The sequence below is a fragment of the Bombina bombina genome, chromosome 1 (assembly GCF_027579735.1).
Source record: "Bombina bombina isolate aBomBom1 chromosome 1, aBomBom1.pri, whole genome shotgun sequence".
NCBI classification, from domain to species: Eukaryota; Metazoa; Chordata; class Amphibia; order Anura; family Bombinatoridae; genus Bombina; species Bombina bombina.
Window position 1 is genome coordinate 1,466,566,300 of NC_069499.1, and position 12,678 is coordinate 1,466,578,977.

The window sequence follows — 12,678 nt, forward strand, 5'->3', positions numbered from 1 at the left end:
TGGAGATTTTAGTAAAGGTAGTTAACCCTTTCCAGTCGGGACTAAATTGTCTACATCAGAACAAAGTTCTGATGTAAACAAATTGAAATCACGTGAACGCTCATGGGATCGTGTGATTTAAATTATGGGGGGAGTGCCTATGAAGCCATCCCACGATCCCATTTACCAAGCCGCTATGGCTTCAGTACAGCCAAATGGCTAGGATGTTCCATGCCGTCCTAATGGCGCTAAAGCCTAGCGCAGTTAGGGTGGCACGAAACCTCCTAACGGGAGGAAGGAGTTAAGCAAAATACTGGCCTCCTGTCTTTAATAAAATTGTGACTATAGTGTCACCAACATTAACATAATACTCATTTTACATTTATTTATTTTTGCTTTAAAATATATCTTGAATCTCACTTCTATGCAGCCCAAGAGCCCTTAGCAATCATTCTCTGCATTCTCACAGATCAGGAAGCATTGAAATGAACACAAAGCAGCCCCTCCCACATAAACTCCTGCTATTTGACACATAGCACTACAAAACATAGATGCTATTAACCCAGTGGCTGCCAAAAAAGTGTGAAATATACTGCAGCCTTATCTGGTAGCCAAGGGGCTAACGAGCATTGCGACTTGCAGCACATGGATGGATATCGGCTGTAAAACCAGCTTGTATAAAAAAAACAAAAAAACAAGCCAGTCACTCAATTAGCTCTTGCAAGCCGTGTGCTCGTGTGAGAAACTGCTGGGTAATCAGGAGAATAGCTAACAAACCGGTGTCACATGACTGTGAGAGTTGACAGGTATGTGCCTAGTTGGTGAGGGCAGGAGACGGAAGTGGCTTGGGCAGAGTGTGTTGCCAAGCAACAAGATTTGCAGGCTGCAAGGTGGAGCTGAGCCTGAGGCTTGGCAGGGCAGTAAGGAGGAGCTGGGGGCTGGATTAGGGAGGGTTAGAGGCGTCTCTGTTGTACTCTTACCTTTCCTGTATATAAGCGCCTGTCTGCCTACTCACCAGTATCGACTCCAGTAGGCTCTGGGATTAGTGGCACTTTTCAGCAGCTCCGGTGTATGGCTCTGACAGGAGTCAGGATGTCTCGCTCAGATGAGGTGCACCGGCTCACTGAAAATGTCTACAAGGTGAGCTTCGATTCCCTGGCACAACACGGGGGCTACCATGCTGTTGGGACAGGTGTCTGCTCATCCTATATTGAAAAAGCTGCGCAGTCTCAAAAAATCATTGGATTTTGGGTTTTTTTTGAGGGGCAAATGTGTTTTATAAAGATGGCATTTTGTAATGGAATTGTATTTTGGTCCAGTGTGCTATAAATATTGAACGTGCGATCTTTGTAAATTTATTGAAATTATTATGTTATTGTATAGTCGTTTTGTTTTTATTACGTGTTCTTGTGCGTTTTGTTTCATAACTTCGGTTTCAAGGATAGAATTGTAATGTGGTTAACTGGTCTTCTTGCATAGAAGATGCATATAGTCGCTGATGATAGGGAACTGTCTTTAACCCTATGTTGTCTGGGGTTGACAGCTTGATGATAAAACTACATGAACGAAGAATGTCATGAGCCAAGACCTTGTCACCCTGTGACAATTTGAACCTGCAGCTATTGCATTCCATACAGTTACCAGTGCATAGTAAAGCCCTGATCTGGAAACTTATACTGCGTACAGTACTGGTAAAACCAATCCCTTTCTTTCATATCACTGTTGTGTGATATTAATATAAATTAAGATAAAACAACGGTTACCTTTGCATGTGGTGTTTTTTTTGGATATTGTTCAGATCATCTTAAATTATAGAAAACAATAAATATAATAACATGCTCATGCGGTTTGTTGTTCTACCGATCACCCAGTGCACGAGCACACAGCTTGCAGGTCTATCTGAGTGGGCTTGTTTTTTTATTATTTTAAATATATATAAAATACTGATTTCGTTGCTGACATCAAACCATGTGTTGAAATGTTCTTTTGCCCATTGGCTACTAGAGAAGACAGCATATTGCAATGCAACCTGTTGTCTTTTTGGCAGCCAGGGGGTTAAAAATATCTATGTTGTGTGGAGTTTATGTGGGCGGGGCTGCTCTATGAGTGGTGAGAATGTGATGTACTAATCTTCAGTGTCTAATAATGACTCTTGTGCTGCATAGAAGTGAGTTTCAAGTTATATTTTAAAGTAAAACCTAAATAAATACATTGCTTCTACTACAAGAACTGCTGTACACATAAGCATTTAATTTTATACACCAATTTGTTTAATATTTCTTCTTAAACTTAGCTGTTTTAGAGAGAGTAAACTATTTGTAATCAAAATGTCATGGTAACACCATTTACTAAATATAGCTATTTCACAATAAAAATTTCCAGCTGCTACCATACTCTTCTAAAGTTATCAACTGACTCTCATATATGCTCATTTAAAGGGACATAATACTCATATGCTAAATCACTTGAAACTGATGCAGTATAACTGTAAAAAATTGTCAGGAAAATATCACCTGAGCATCACTATGTAAAAAAGGAAGATATTTTACCTCACAATCTCCTCAGCTCAGCAGAGTAAGTTCTGTGTAAAAAGTTATACTTCACCTGCTCCCAGCTGCAGGTAAAAAAAAATGAAGCAATGAACAGCAGCCAATCAGCAGTGCTGAGGTCAGGAACTCTTACTGTGATCTCATGAGATTTGACTTAACTCTCATGAGATTTCATAGTAAGCTTCCTTTACCTGATTGGTGAAATAATATGAGAGTTCGCGAGGCTCATCCCCTAAGCTGTCCTAGGACAGACACACTAAAATGCTACTTAGAAATCCTTTACAATGGGAGGTGGCTACTGAGGAACTTTGGAGGTAAAATATCTTTTTTACATAGAGATGTTCAGGTGATATTTTCTAGTCAGCTTTTTACAGCTATGCTGCATCACTTTCAAGTGTTTAAACATTTGGGTATTCTGGCCCTTTAAATAATGTTTTTAAAATATATATATATATATATTTTAATTGTAACTATTTTGAAAAGGTCAATATGATGAATTAATGCAATATTTTTGTTTATTATTAAGTGAATTCTGTTTATTATTAAGTGAATATATATATATATATATATATACACCCCCCACACACACACACACACACTTGGACCCCTCATCAGGGGTAACTGGGATGACTAGTACAAGAAGGTAGATTTTAAAAATTGTGACTTAGAATGACATGCAAGTTGTAATTTTTACTTTCCTATAATGGTGATTTTCAACTTAAAATCATTAAGGTTTTTCTAAAAGATTGTGATCAATCTCATGATCTAGATTCCTAGTTTGTTCTTGGCTGGTTGTCTGCAGCATATTGATGTATTTAAATTATGCTATATCATTTTTTTTTGTAATAAGGAGTAAAATATTCTTTAAATTAAGAAGTAGTGACTGTTATGAAAGCTATATGATGATGCTTTTTAAAAAAGACTGAGAGCCTGATCATCCTAAAGCTCTCTGCTCTAGCGAGATTATCTAATAAGTCTCGTCAATACTGTGTTGTGCCTTTCTAGAAATATATATATATATATATATATATATATATATATATATATATATATATATATTGAGTTCTGACTGGAAAGAAGAGACTCTGGCATTGCAAAATAATGCTCAATAAAAGACCCCCAAAGACCTTGTGAGATTTTTCTCCATGTCGGCAAGTTCATGATCATCAGGCTAGGAATCTTCTAATTTTCTTCAGCTCACCTGAGCTCTCGCTGTATAGCTAAGTAAATATCTCTCAAGCTAGCAGTAATAAATTGTATCTTTATTGTGTGCTGTTCTGACACACTTGGTTGTGATTATTGATTTTACCATGTTTAGGACAGAGCCAAGTAGAGTTCTCTGAGGCAATCACGTACTAACCCTGAAGTTGAGGTAGAGCTAAATAGTTACATATATGCAGTACAATCTACTCACTATAGTATATAGAAAGTAAAATGTAATAGATCTTATTACATAGTAAACACTATACAACTAGACCATGCATGCTCGCGTGACACTTCCATCATGGAGTTTATTACTCTTACAACCATTTCAGACTATATGCAAGATTAAAGTACGCACACATTTTAATTTAATTGCACAGGCCATGATTTGTGCGCACACTGATGAAAAGAATTAGATGTTGAAGATATGTATATATTTTTTTGTGTGTGTATTATATATACACACAGTCAACACTGTAGATTTGCATAATCAACATGCAATAGCACTTAGTCTGAACTTCAAATGAGCAGTAGATTTTTTTTTCTGACAATTTTAAAAGTTATGTCTTTTTCCACTCCCCCTGTACCATGTGACAGCCATCAGCCAATCACAAATGCATACACGTACCATGTGACAGCAATCAGCCATTCACAAATGCATACACTCTTATTCTTGCACATGCTCAGTAGGAGCTGGTGACTCAAAAAGTTTAAATATAAAAAAACTGTGCACATTTTGTTAATGGAAGTAAATTGGAAAGTTGTTTAAAATTGCATGCTCTATCTGAATAATGAAAGTTTAATTTTGATTGAGTGTCCCTTTAAGTATATGTTGCGTCATGTGAGGTCACCACTCATGATATCATCAAATATGAACACTATAAAATATTTAAAGCTGGCAGTTTAGCGCTCTTGTTTTTTTTTTTCACCTTCATCTATGCAGCAACAACAAAAAAAGTATTTTGCTTGAGAACATGACAAACCTGTTGTGTCTCCCAGCTGCAGTGTTTTGTTACATAAATAATAAATATCAATTTCAGCATATGCCAAGATACACTAGCTCTTCCCTGTGGCACGTCTTGCTCTGAGCTGTTTTGGTAGTGATACCCCAGGAGATAAAATGATCTTTTCCTTATACTCTTTGTTTTGCACTACATGGATGTACTTTATATGTTTCTGCTTCAAACCATTTTTTCCCCCTAGTACCACTCAAACAATTGTGAAAATTGTCTATTCATTTTAAAATTGTGTCTTAAATTTACATGCAAGTACACATTCTCTGTACCAGACTGGATCTTGAGTTGCATAATTACATAGAAACAGGAGGTGAGACTTGTTGCGTTTTCAAGGCCCAGCTGTGATCTACTGCATGATGCTCAAGATATAACACATCCTTTTCTGTATCATGGGACATCTCACGTTGTGCTTTCTAGAACAAACCAGCAAAAGGTTCCTATTTATTTTTCCAGCTACGTTGTTGAGGGTATTTAGGAGCCGATAGTAAAATACAATCATTTTTACATTATTGAAAGATTGTTTTATCTCTATCGTAACTGCAAAATGTAATAACAAACAAAACAAAAACCTGTAGGACAGCTTTTTTGATACTGACAATTACGTCCTTTCCAAGAAAGGACACAAGTTTATTTGTTTATTTTTTTTAAATAATCCTCCCATAAAATCTATCTATAGAATGTTCCCTTACTATAGTTTTATGTGTGTGTGTTTTTTTTTTTTTTTTTTTTTTTTTTTTATATATATATAATGTTCCCACAGGAACAGGGGCCTTCAATTCCCCCTGTATTTGTTTTGTTAAACTTTGGTGTCTTTTTTTTATATTCTATTGTACTGTACTTTTATCTTTGTACCCATGGACAGCGCTGCAGAATCTGTTGGTGCTTTATAAATAAATAATATATATTAGTATTCTCAACAGAAAATGTTGGTGGCAATATGAAGTAGCCAAAGCGCAAATTAATTGCATAACTTAACATATTTAATGATCATCTGTGTAATAAAAAAATGATTTTTTTTTAATATTGAATAACTTTAGCTTAATATTGGCTAGAATTGTAGCTGGGTGTTCAGTAAAATCACCCGAAGGGTCCACCCTCTAAAAAGGTCCTGGGGAGAACACTGTTTGTGTGTATGTATGTAATCCCTTCTATAATATTTAATGTGTCATTTCACATTTATTAAATGAGATCACAAACTAGCTTTGCCTTCCAGATCTGTTGGCCCTGAAGTACTGAGCAAACCCATCAGTTATTTCAAAGGGACAGTAAATGCACCAAATAACTGCACTGCATATTAATGCCTAACTTTTTTTCTTAGCCCTGCTGTGTGTGATTTTATATACTTGCTTGCACAATCATTATTTTTTTTTTAAATGTAGTTTGCCTTTTGATTGGCAGCTGTTGCAGCCAATCGGAAATCATAACTACAGTATAGAAACCTTTTTGTTGCCCCACTGATGGAAATTGGAACATGCTCTCTTTTCCTTCAGTGGGGCAGACAGTACAGTTTATAATTGGCTGCACTGTCTTCTTTTTAAATGATGTGGATGTCTTTGTGGTTCTGTATAAACTCTAATAATAATATTATATTGTAAAACTAAAGAACTCCAATTTTTATTGGAAAAGCAAATAATATAGATATGAAATCAACAAATATACAAGCCTGTGTTTGTTTTTCTGTATTTATATAGGAGTGTGTGTATGTGTAGTAACTCCTGATTTAACTAGATGATTACATTTCTCCCCTAGTGCAACTATGTGAGCTTTGCTTCATTTTAACAAACCTATTCATGTGACTAACCTTCCTTTTGTAACTGTAACAAACAGGATTAGTGTTCTCGAAAACCACCCAGCAGTTGTGATCTAAACTGCTTTGGTGTTTGTGTGTGTGTGTGTGTGTGTGCCAGGCTGTACATGTCTTTTGGCCCTTAAAATTATTATGGGTGCTGAGAGATATCAAAGCTGTTTTACCAATCTGAAGTTTATTTTTTTTAAATCTAATAAAATAATAATCTATACTGTACCCAGGTATTCACAGCCTAAAAGTAGCCTTTGGTTAGGTTAGCGTGTGTGTAATGGTAAAGGGGGGGTGCTTTGAGCAGACAGAACACCTGAAGCCAGCAATTGTGTGTATGTTTTGGAGGCACTGATGAGATGTATGTGTCATTAAACTTTACAAGGCAATGCTGCGTTCTTGCTAGCGATCTGAAGTCTTTGCAAAAGAAATGGAAAAAGCCAATTAACATGTCAATTCAGCAATTTGGAAATCTGTCTGTGGGAGAAAGTGCTGTCAGTTTTGGGTAGGAGATGGATGTTGCGTGGGTCCCTGTGTGTATATTATTTTTTTATTTTTTTTTTGCTTCCCTCCTCCCATCTAAATTCTTCTTCTCAATGGGTGGGGGTGCTAATGTGTTATCTCTAGCAATCTAATATATCTGCAAGCTTCTGTTAAAAAAAAAAAAAAAAAAAGTCATCTCACCGCCCCCATACAAAATAGATTTGCCTTAGGCAAGGTGGCTAGGGAGCCCTTCAAAACTGCTTAAAAGTGTCTGTGCGCCCATGAATGTGTCTGTCTCTAATGAGGCAGCAGCAAGCATAGTCAGGCTTCTGCTTATAGACCCAGTTACTGCAAACAGCTGCCTACGATTCAGTAATAATTATAGGGAGAAGAGGAAGGGACTGGCACCCAACGCCAACGTACCCTCCACCTTCTTCTGTATTGTGTATCATGGTTATAGCCCCACTGTAACTACATAAAGGCCATGAAGTGCAACTTAGCATAAGGGTTTATAAGTCAATTGGGAACAATCTTGTTTTATACTATCTGCCTATTTGTCCATTTATTATTAAAAGTTTTTTTTTTTTGTTTTTTTTAAACCTCCTAAATTAATTCTTAATTTGTTAACCCTTTAGTACTACAGTTAATATAGATCAAAATATACATTATATGATCAAGTTATCATTTGTACTGGGGATATATCTTTTTTTTTTTTTTTTTTTTTTTTTTTTTTTTTTGAGAATATTTTGGAGTGTAGTCCTTTTTTAAAAAAAAAAAAAAAATAGGCTCACAGACAGATGCAGTACAGTAACATGACTGATCATTTACATTGGCAACGGGGCTGATTCACTCTTTATTAAACACAGAAGTTAAAAAAAATGCTGTAAGCTTTTAAAGGGAGACTCTAATAAAAATGTTAGTGATAGTAAAGGGTCTTTATTATAATAAATTAGTGTGTGTATACATATACATTGCAGCTTCTGAGCAAAACCCAGCCAGAAAACAACTCATGTGAGTAGCTGCCAACAACCATGTAAAGGTTTAATCTGTCCGGCGGCGCTAACTACCAAGACCAAAGCTCCTATAACAATTGGGTCTCTAGATACCCAAAAAAGACCAGAGAGAAGGGGTGTGTGTTAGGAGCGCCTAATAAAAGGCTAGGTCCAATTACAAGGTATGGACTAAAAATGTAGTACCCTTTAGGAATCCTACAGTGGTATAATAATGGGATCTAATAAGTACAATTTAACAAATTTAATATCACATATAATAACAGCAGAAAATCACAGGTTTAAAAAAGCATAAAAGTATATGGATCCATGATACTTATTAAAAACAATTACAATATAAATAATCCAACAATGGCATAAATAATGATGCAAGGACAAATAGAAAAATAAAAACAGTCAAGCAATATAAATATTATACAATAATAATTATTGTATTTTATTTATATTGCTTGACTGTTTTTATTTTTCTATTTGTCCTTGCATCATTATTTATGCCATTGTTGGATTATTTATATTGTAATTGTTTTTAATAAGTATCATGGATCCATATACTTTTATGCTTTTTTAAACCTGTGATTTTCTGCTGTTATTATATGTGATATTAAATTTGTTAAATTGTACTTATTAGATCCCATTATTATACCACTGTAGGATTCCTAAAGGGTACTACATTTTTAGTCCATACCTTGTAATTGGACCTAGCCTTTTATTAGGCGCTCCTAACACACACCCCTTCTCGCTGCCAACAACCATGTAAGATTTTAGCTCCCCTTGCAGAAACAATAAACTGTATATCTCTCACTATAACCCCTTCATAATATGCATAAGGTGAGATATTGCCCCCTGCCTGGCCTGGTTTGTTTTGTAGTTGATAGTGAGGAAGATTTTTTTAAAAAAGGGTTCTGTTGATATAGCAGACAGCTTGGTTGTCATCTGCTGCACTCCAGGAGTGAATGTTCAATCTGAATAGGATTAAGGAGCTGGAAATAAACGCCTGTGAATATCAGGAGATGATGATTTTTTTTTTTTCTCGCTCCTTGTCAAGGTTTCAGTGCATATGGGTAAACACTCTTTTGTATGTGCTGCTGACGAATATACAAGGCTGACGCTAGTCTCACCAAAAAAAAGGTTCCTTACCGGAAGTTGAGCCCATACTAGTTGTATGCTTCTTTCTCTTGTATCTGTGCTGTTCAAATCACAATGTACATTCTTATGATTTAGTGCAGGAAAAAGCAAACTATTGCATAATACAAAGTTGTCTTTATTTTTATTACAAAATTCAAATATAATATTACCAGCTATGTTATGGTTTAAATAAAGTGTTTTTTAGCTGTGATAAAGGGCTAGTATACAACAGAGCATTTCATGATGTTATAGGCAAGATTCTTGTGAGGTTTTTATGCAGAGGATTTTCTGACCCTACCAATTATGCACTAGAGCTTTGTGCTTTACTCCCAAGTCTCCTGCTTTGACAGCTCATTAAGCGGAATCTAGTGTGTTGTTGACTTAAAGAATATGTCCCTGGTAATTGAAGTCTGTCACCCGGTCCTTCTCTGTTCCCCAGCAATTACTGTCCAGCTGTTTGACAGTTTTTATTGTGGCTGGTTCCCTCTGCATACAAAGACCTCCTGTGTGAATCACATCAACTGTAGTGAAGTGGGGGCCAGTGATTTCACAAGGGTTTAATAGATTGTTATGCAGCGGCACATAGGGGCTAAAGGGGCAATAGATTGCTAGTATTGCGGAATATAGGGAATTCCCTATCTTTATTAAAAGGACAGTAAACACCTTTTAGATTTCTAATAAAAACAATTTTACAAATATAATTTCATTATTTATTCTGCCCCCTTTTCATGCAATGTAGCTCTGAAAAATATGGCTTTTCTTAGTCTCAAAACCTGAGAAAGCAGAATGCAGACTTCCAAAGGCTAACCCTGCTGCATATGTTTCTACTTGGCTTTAATAGATAACTAAAACCAATTTAAAAAATAAATAAAATAAAACTGTAAAACCATGCACTAACCTAGTAAGGCAAATGATGGGTCATTTGGGTGTTAACAAACAATTGCAGCAAAGAAGATGTTAATTTGTTTAACCCCTTGATGCCATTTAGACGTTCCATGCCGTCCTGACAGCACTGGGATTTAACACTGTTAGTTTGATATGGAACGTCCTAACGGATCTGGTGTCCTGTAGCCTCCTGCAGAATAGGATCTCAGACTGGAGGCATGCTTAGCATTGTAGGTAAGCCCCCATGATCCAATCATGGGATTGCATTGGTCGTGTGATTAAATTTTTAAAGCAAGTGTTTACATTGGAACTTTTTTCCAATGTTAAACACCTGGCCCTGGCATAAAGGGGTTAAAAAATGCTTAAACTTGGTTGTTGTGTTATTCTAAAGCAAGAAAATAGAAACTTTCAACAAAACGTTTACTGGGCCTTTAAAGTAATACTTTTTTTTTTTTTTTTTTTTTTTTTTTCCTTTCATGATTCATATAGAGCATGCAATTTTAAGCAACTGTCTAATTTACTCCTATTTTCAAAATGTCTTCATTCTCTTGCTATCTTTATTTGAAAACCTGGAATGTTAAGCTTAAGAGCCGGCCCATTTTTGGTTCAGAACCTGGGTAGCGCTTGCTGATTGGTGACTAAATTTAGTCACCAATTAGCATGCGCTATCCAGGGTGCTGAAACTATGCTCTATCTGAATCATGACAAACAAAATTTGGGTTTAGTATCTCCTCCTCCCCTTTTTTTTTTTTTTTTTTTTTTTTTTTTTAAGGCTGGTATCTTTGTATTACATAATGGACTTTTAAACAAATGGAATCTGTTTGTTTTTTATTTTATTTTTATTTAAAATTGCAGTTGTTGATTGAAATGTTAGTCTTTTTAATTGTGGGTGACTAGTAACTTTTGGCCCTGACTTGTAATCTATAGTGAGATACCTGACCACTAACTTATAAACTTAAACTGATTTTATTTGGCTGAACTATTTATTTTAAAAAATACGTACGGTTGTTGTTGTTTTACAGTCTACAGACTCAGCATTTGTGAATATTCTAGTCAGCTGCATTATCTACTGTATTTCTCTTTGTGCCATGATCCATAAAGGGCTGCCAGTTAGATGCCCTGATGAAGAAATAATTCTGACTAATAACCTGGGTATGGAGTAATTTGAACTCCAGAGGCAGAACTTTTTTTTTTTTTTTTTTTTTTTTTTACTTTCTGCGTTTTAGATATTCTGTATGTACAGGGGTTGAAAAACCCAGTCGTCCCGTGGTCCTGGACGACATAGAAAAATGGTCTGTTATTTTCAACATGTACCTGTCATATAAACTTTCATTTTTATAAAGATTTCTGTTTTCTTAAAATATAAAAATGCTTAACATGTTAAAACAATCCACAACATGTAGAAAGTGCATAAAAAAACAGAAGATATCCCCCTATAACTTTTTTTTGCAGGTTAAGCCATGTTGATTTTATTTATTTATATATAAATAATTTAAAGGGACACTGAACTCAAATTTTTTTTCTTCCATGATTCAGATAGAGCATGAAATTTTGAAGCAACTTTCTAATTTACTCCTATTATCAAATTTTCTTCATTCTCTTGGTATCTTTAATTGAAATGCAAGAATGTAAGTTTAGATGCCGGCCCATTTTTGGTGAACAACCTGGGTTGTTCTTGCTGATTGGATAAATTCATCCACCAATAAAAAGTGCTGTCCAGAGTACTGAACTAAAAAAATGCTTAGAGACATTCTTTTTCAAATAAAGATATCAATTCAGCAATGAATTGATAATAGGAGTAAATTAGAAAGTTGCTTAAAATTGCATGCTCTATCTGAATCATGAAATCATCTGAATCATGAAATAATTTTTTTGGGGTTCAGTGTCCCTTTTTTAAGTGTGGGGTTTTTTGTTTGTTTTTTTTTTTTCCAGATCCCCCAAGACTTATACCGTTGAAAAGGTTAGGCGATTACCTTTCTAACCTTGGGTATTGGGGATCTGTAGCTGCTTAGATGTCTGAGATACAGGCTTCTAAACAGCATGCCCCCATCTCCCTATATTTGTCCATTGTCAATAAAGTTGCGCGGTGACGTCATGTCACCGCGTGAAGCCCCTGCAATGCCTCTCACTATTCATGCCAGATCGCCGGGGTGGGAGCCCCCAGATTGCCCTCAAGGTGGGTGAGTGCTAGCGATGTCTCTGAGCCGTTGTTAGCACCTGACTGAGAAATTTTGCGATGGCTCGGACCCGTCGTTAGCACTCAAGGGGTTAAAATGTGTTTACTTTTATATGCTGCTGAAACATTTTCAAATTAGGATTTTCTCATTATGTTACTACTACTTTTTTTTTTTTTTCTAATACTGCCCCACACAATTTTCAAACAACAAAGTCATTGTAGAGGCTGTTGCAGTAAACTCCCAGAAACACTGAACTTCTTCTCAGGTCGATATTCTCAAATTTGTAGGGTGATATAACATTTATTTTAATTTTGTATTTAATTTTTTTACTGCTGTTTTGCCGATGAATCAGTGGAGTGGCTGAAAGGAGCAATGCCGTTAATCAATGGGATCGTAGTATACACCCGGAAGGGAGGTGTTCATGATTCCACGAACAGAGCATGCTGGATGCTGACA

The 12,678-nt window shown here is 35.8% G+C and overlaps 1 protein-coding gene across 4 annotated transcripts in view; it reads left to right on the forward strand.

Annotated features, from left to right (window-relative positions):
• The first annotated feature begins 993 nt into the window (after positions 1-993).
• Positions 994-12,678, forward strand: part of BAIAP2 (BAR/IMD domain containing adaptor protein 2) — a 549,446-nt gene continuing 537,761 nt past the window's right edge. For all 4 annotated transcript variants that reach the window (XM_053706634.1, XM_053706611.1, XM_053706618.1 and 1 more), the window contains exon 1: positions 994-1,119. In XM_053706634.1, the coding sequence (XP_053562609.1) occupies positions 1,051-1,119 (69 nt within the window). In that variant the 5' untranslated portion in view covers positions 994-1,050. The remainder of the gene's footprint in view (positions 1,120-12,678) is intronic.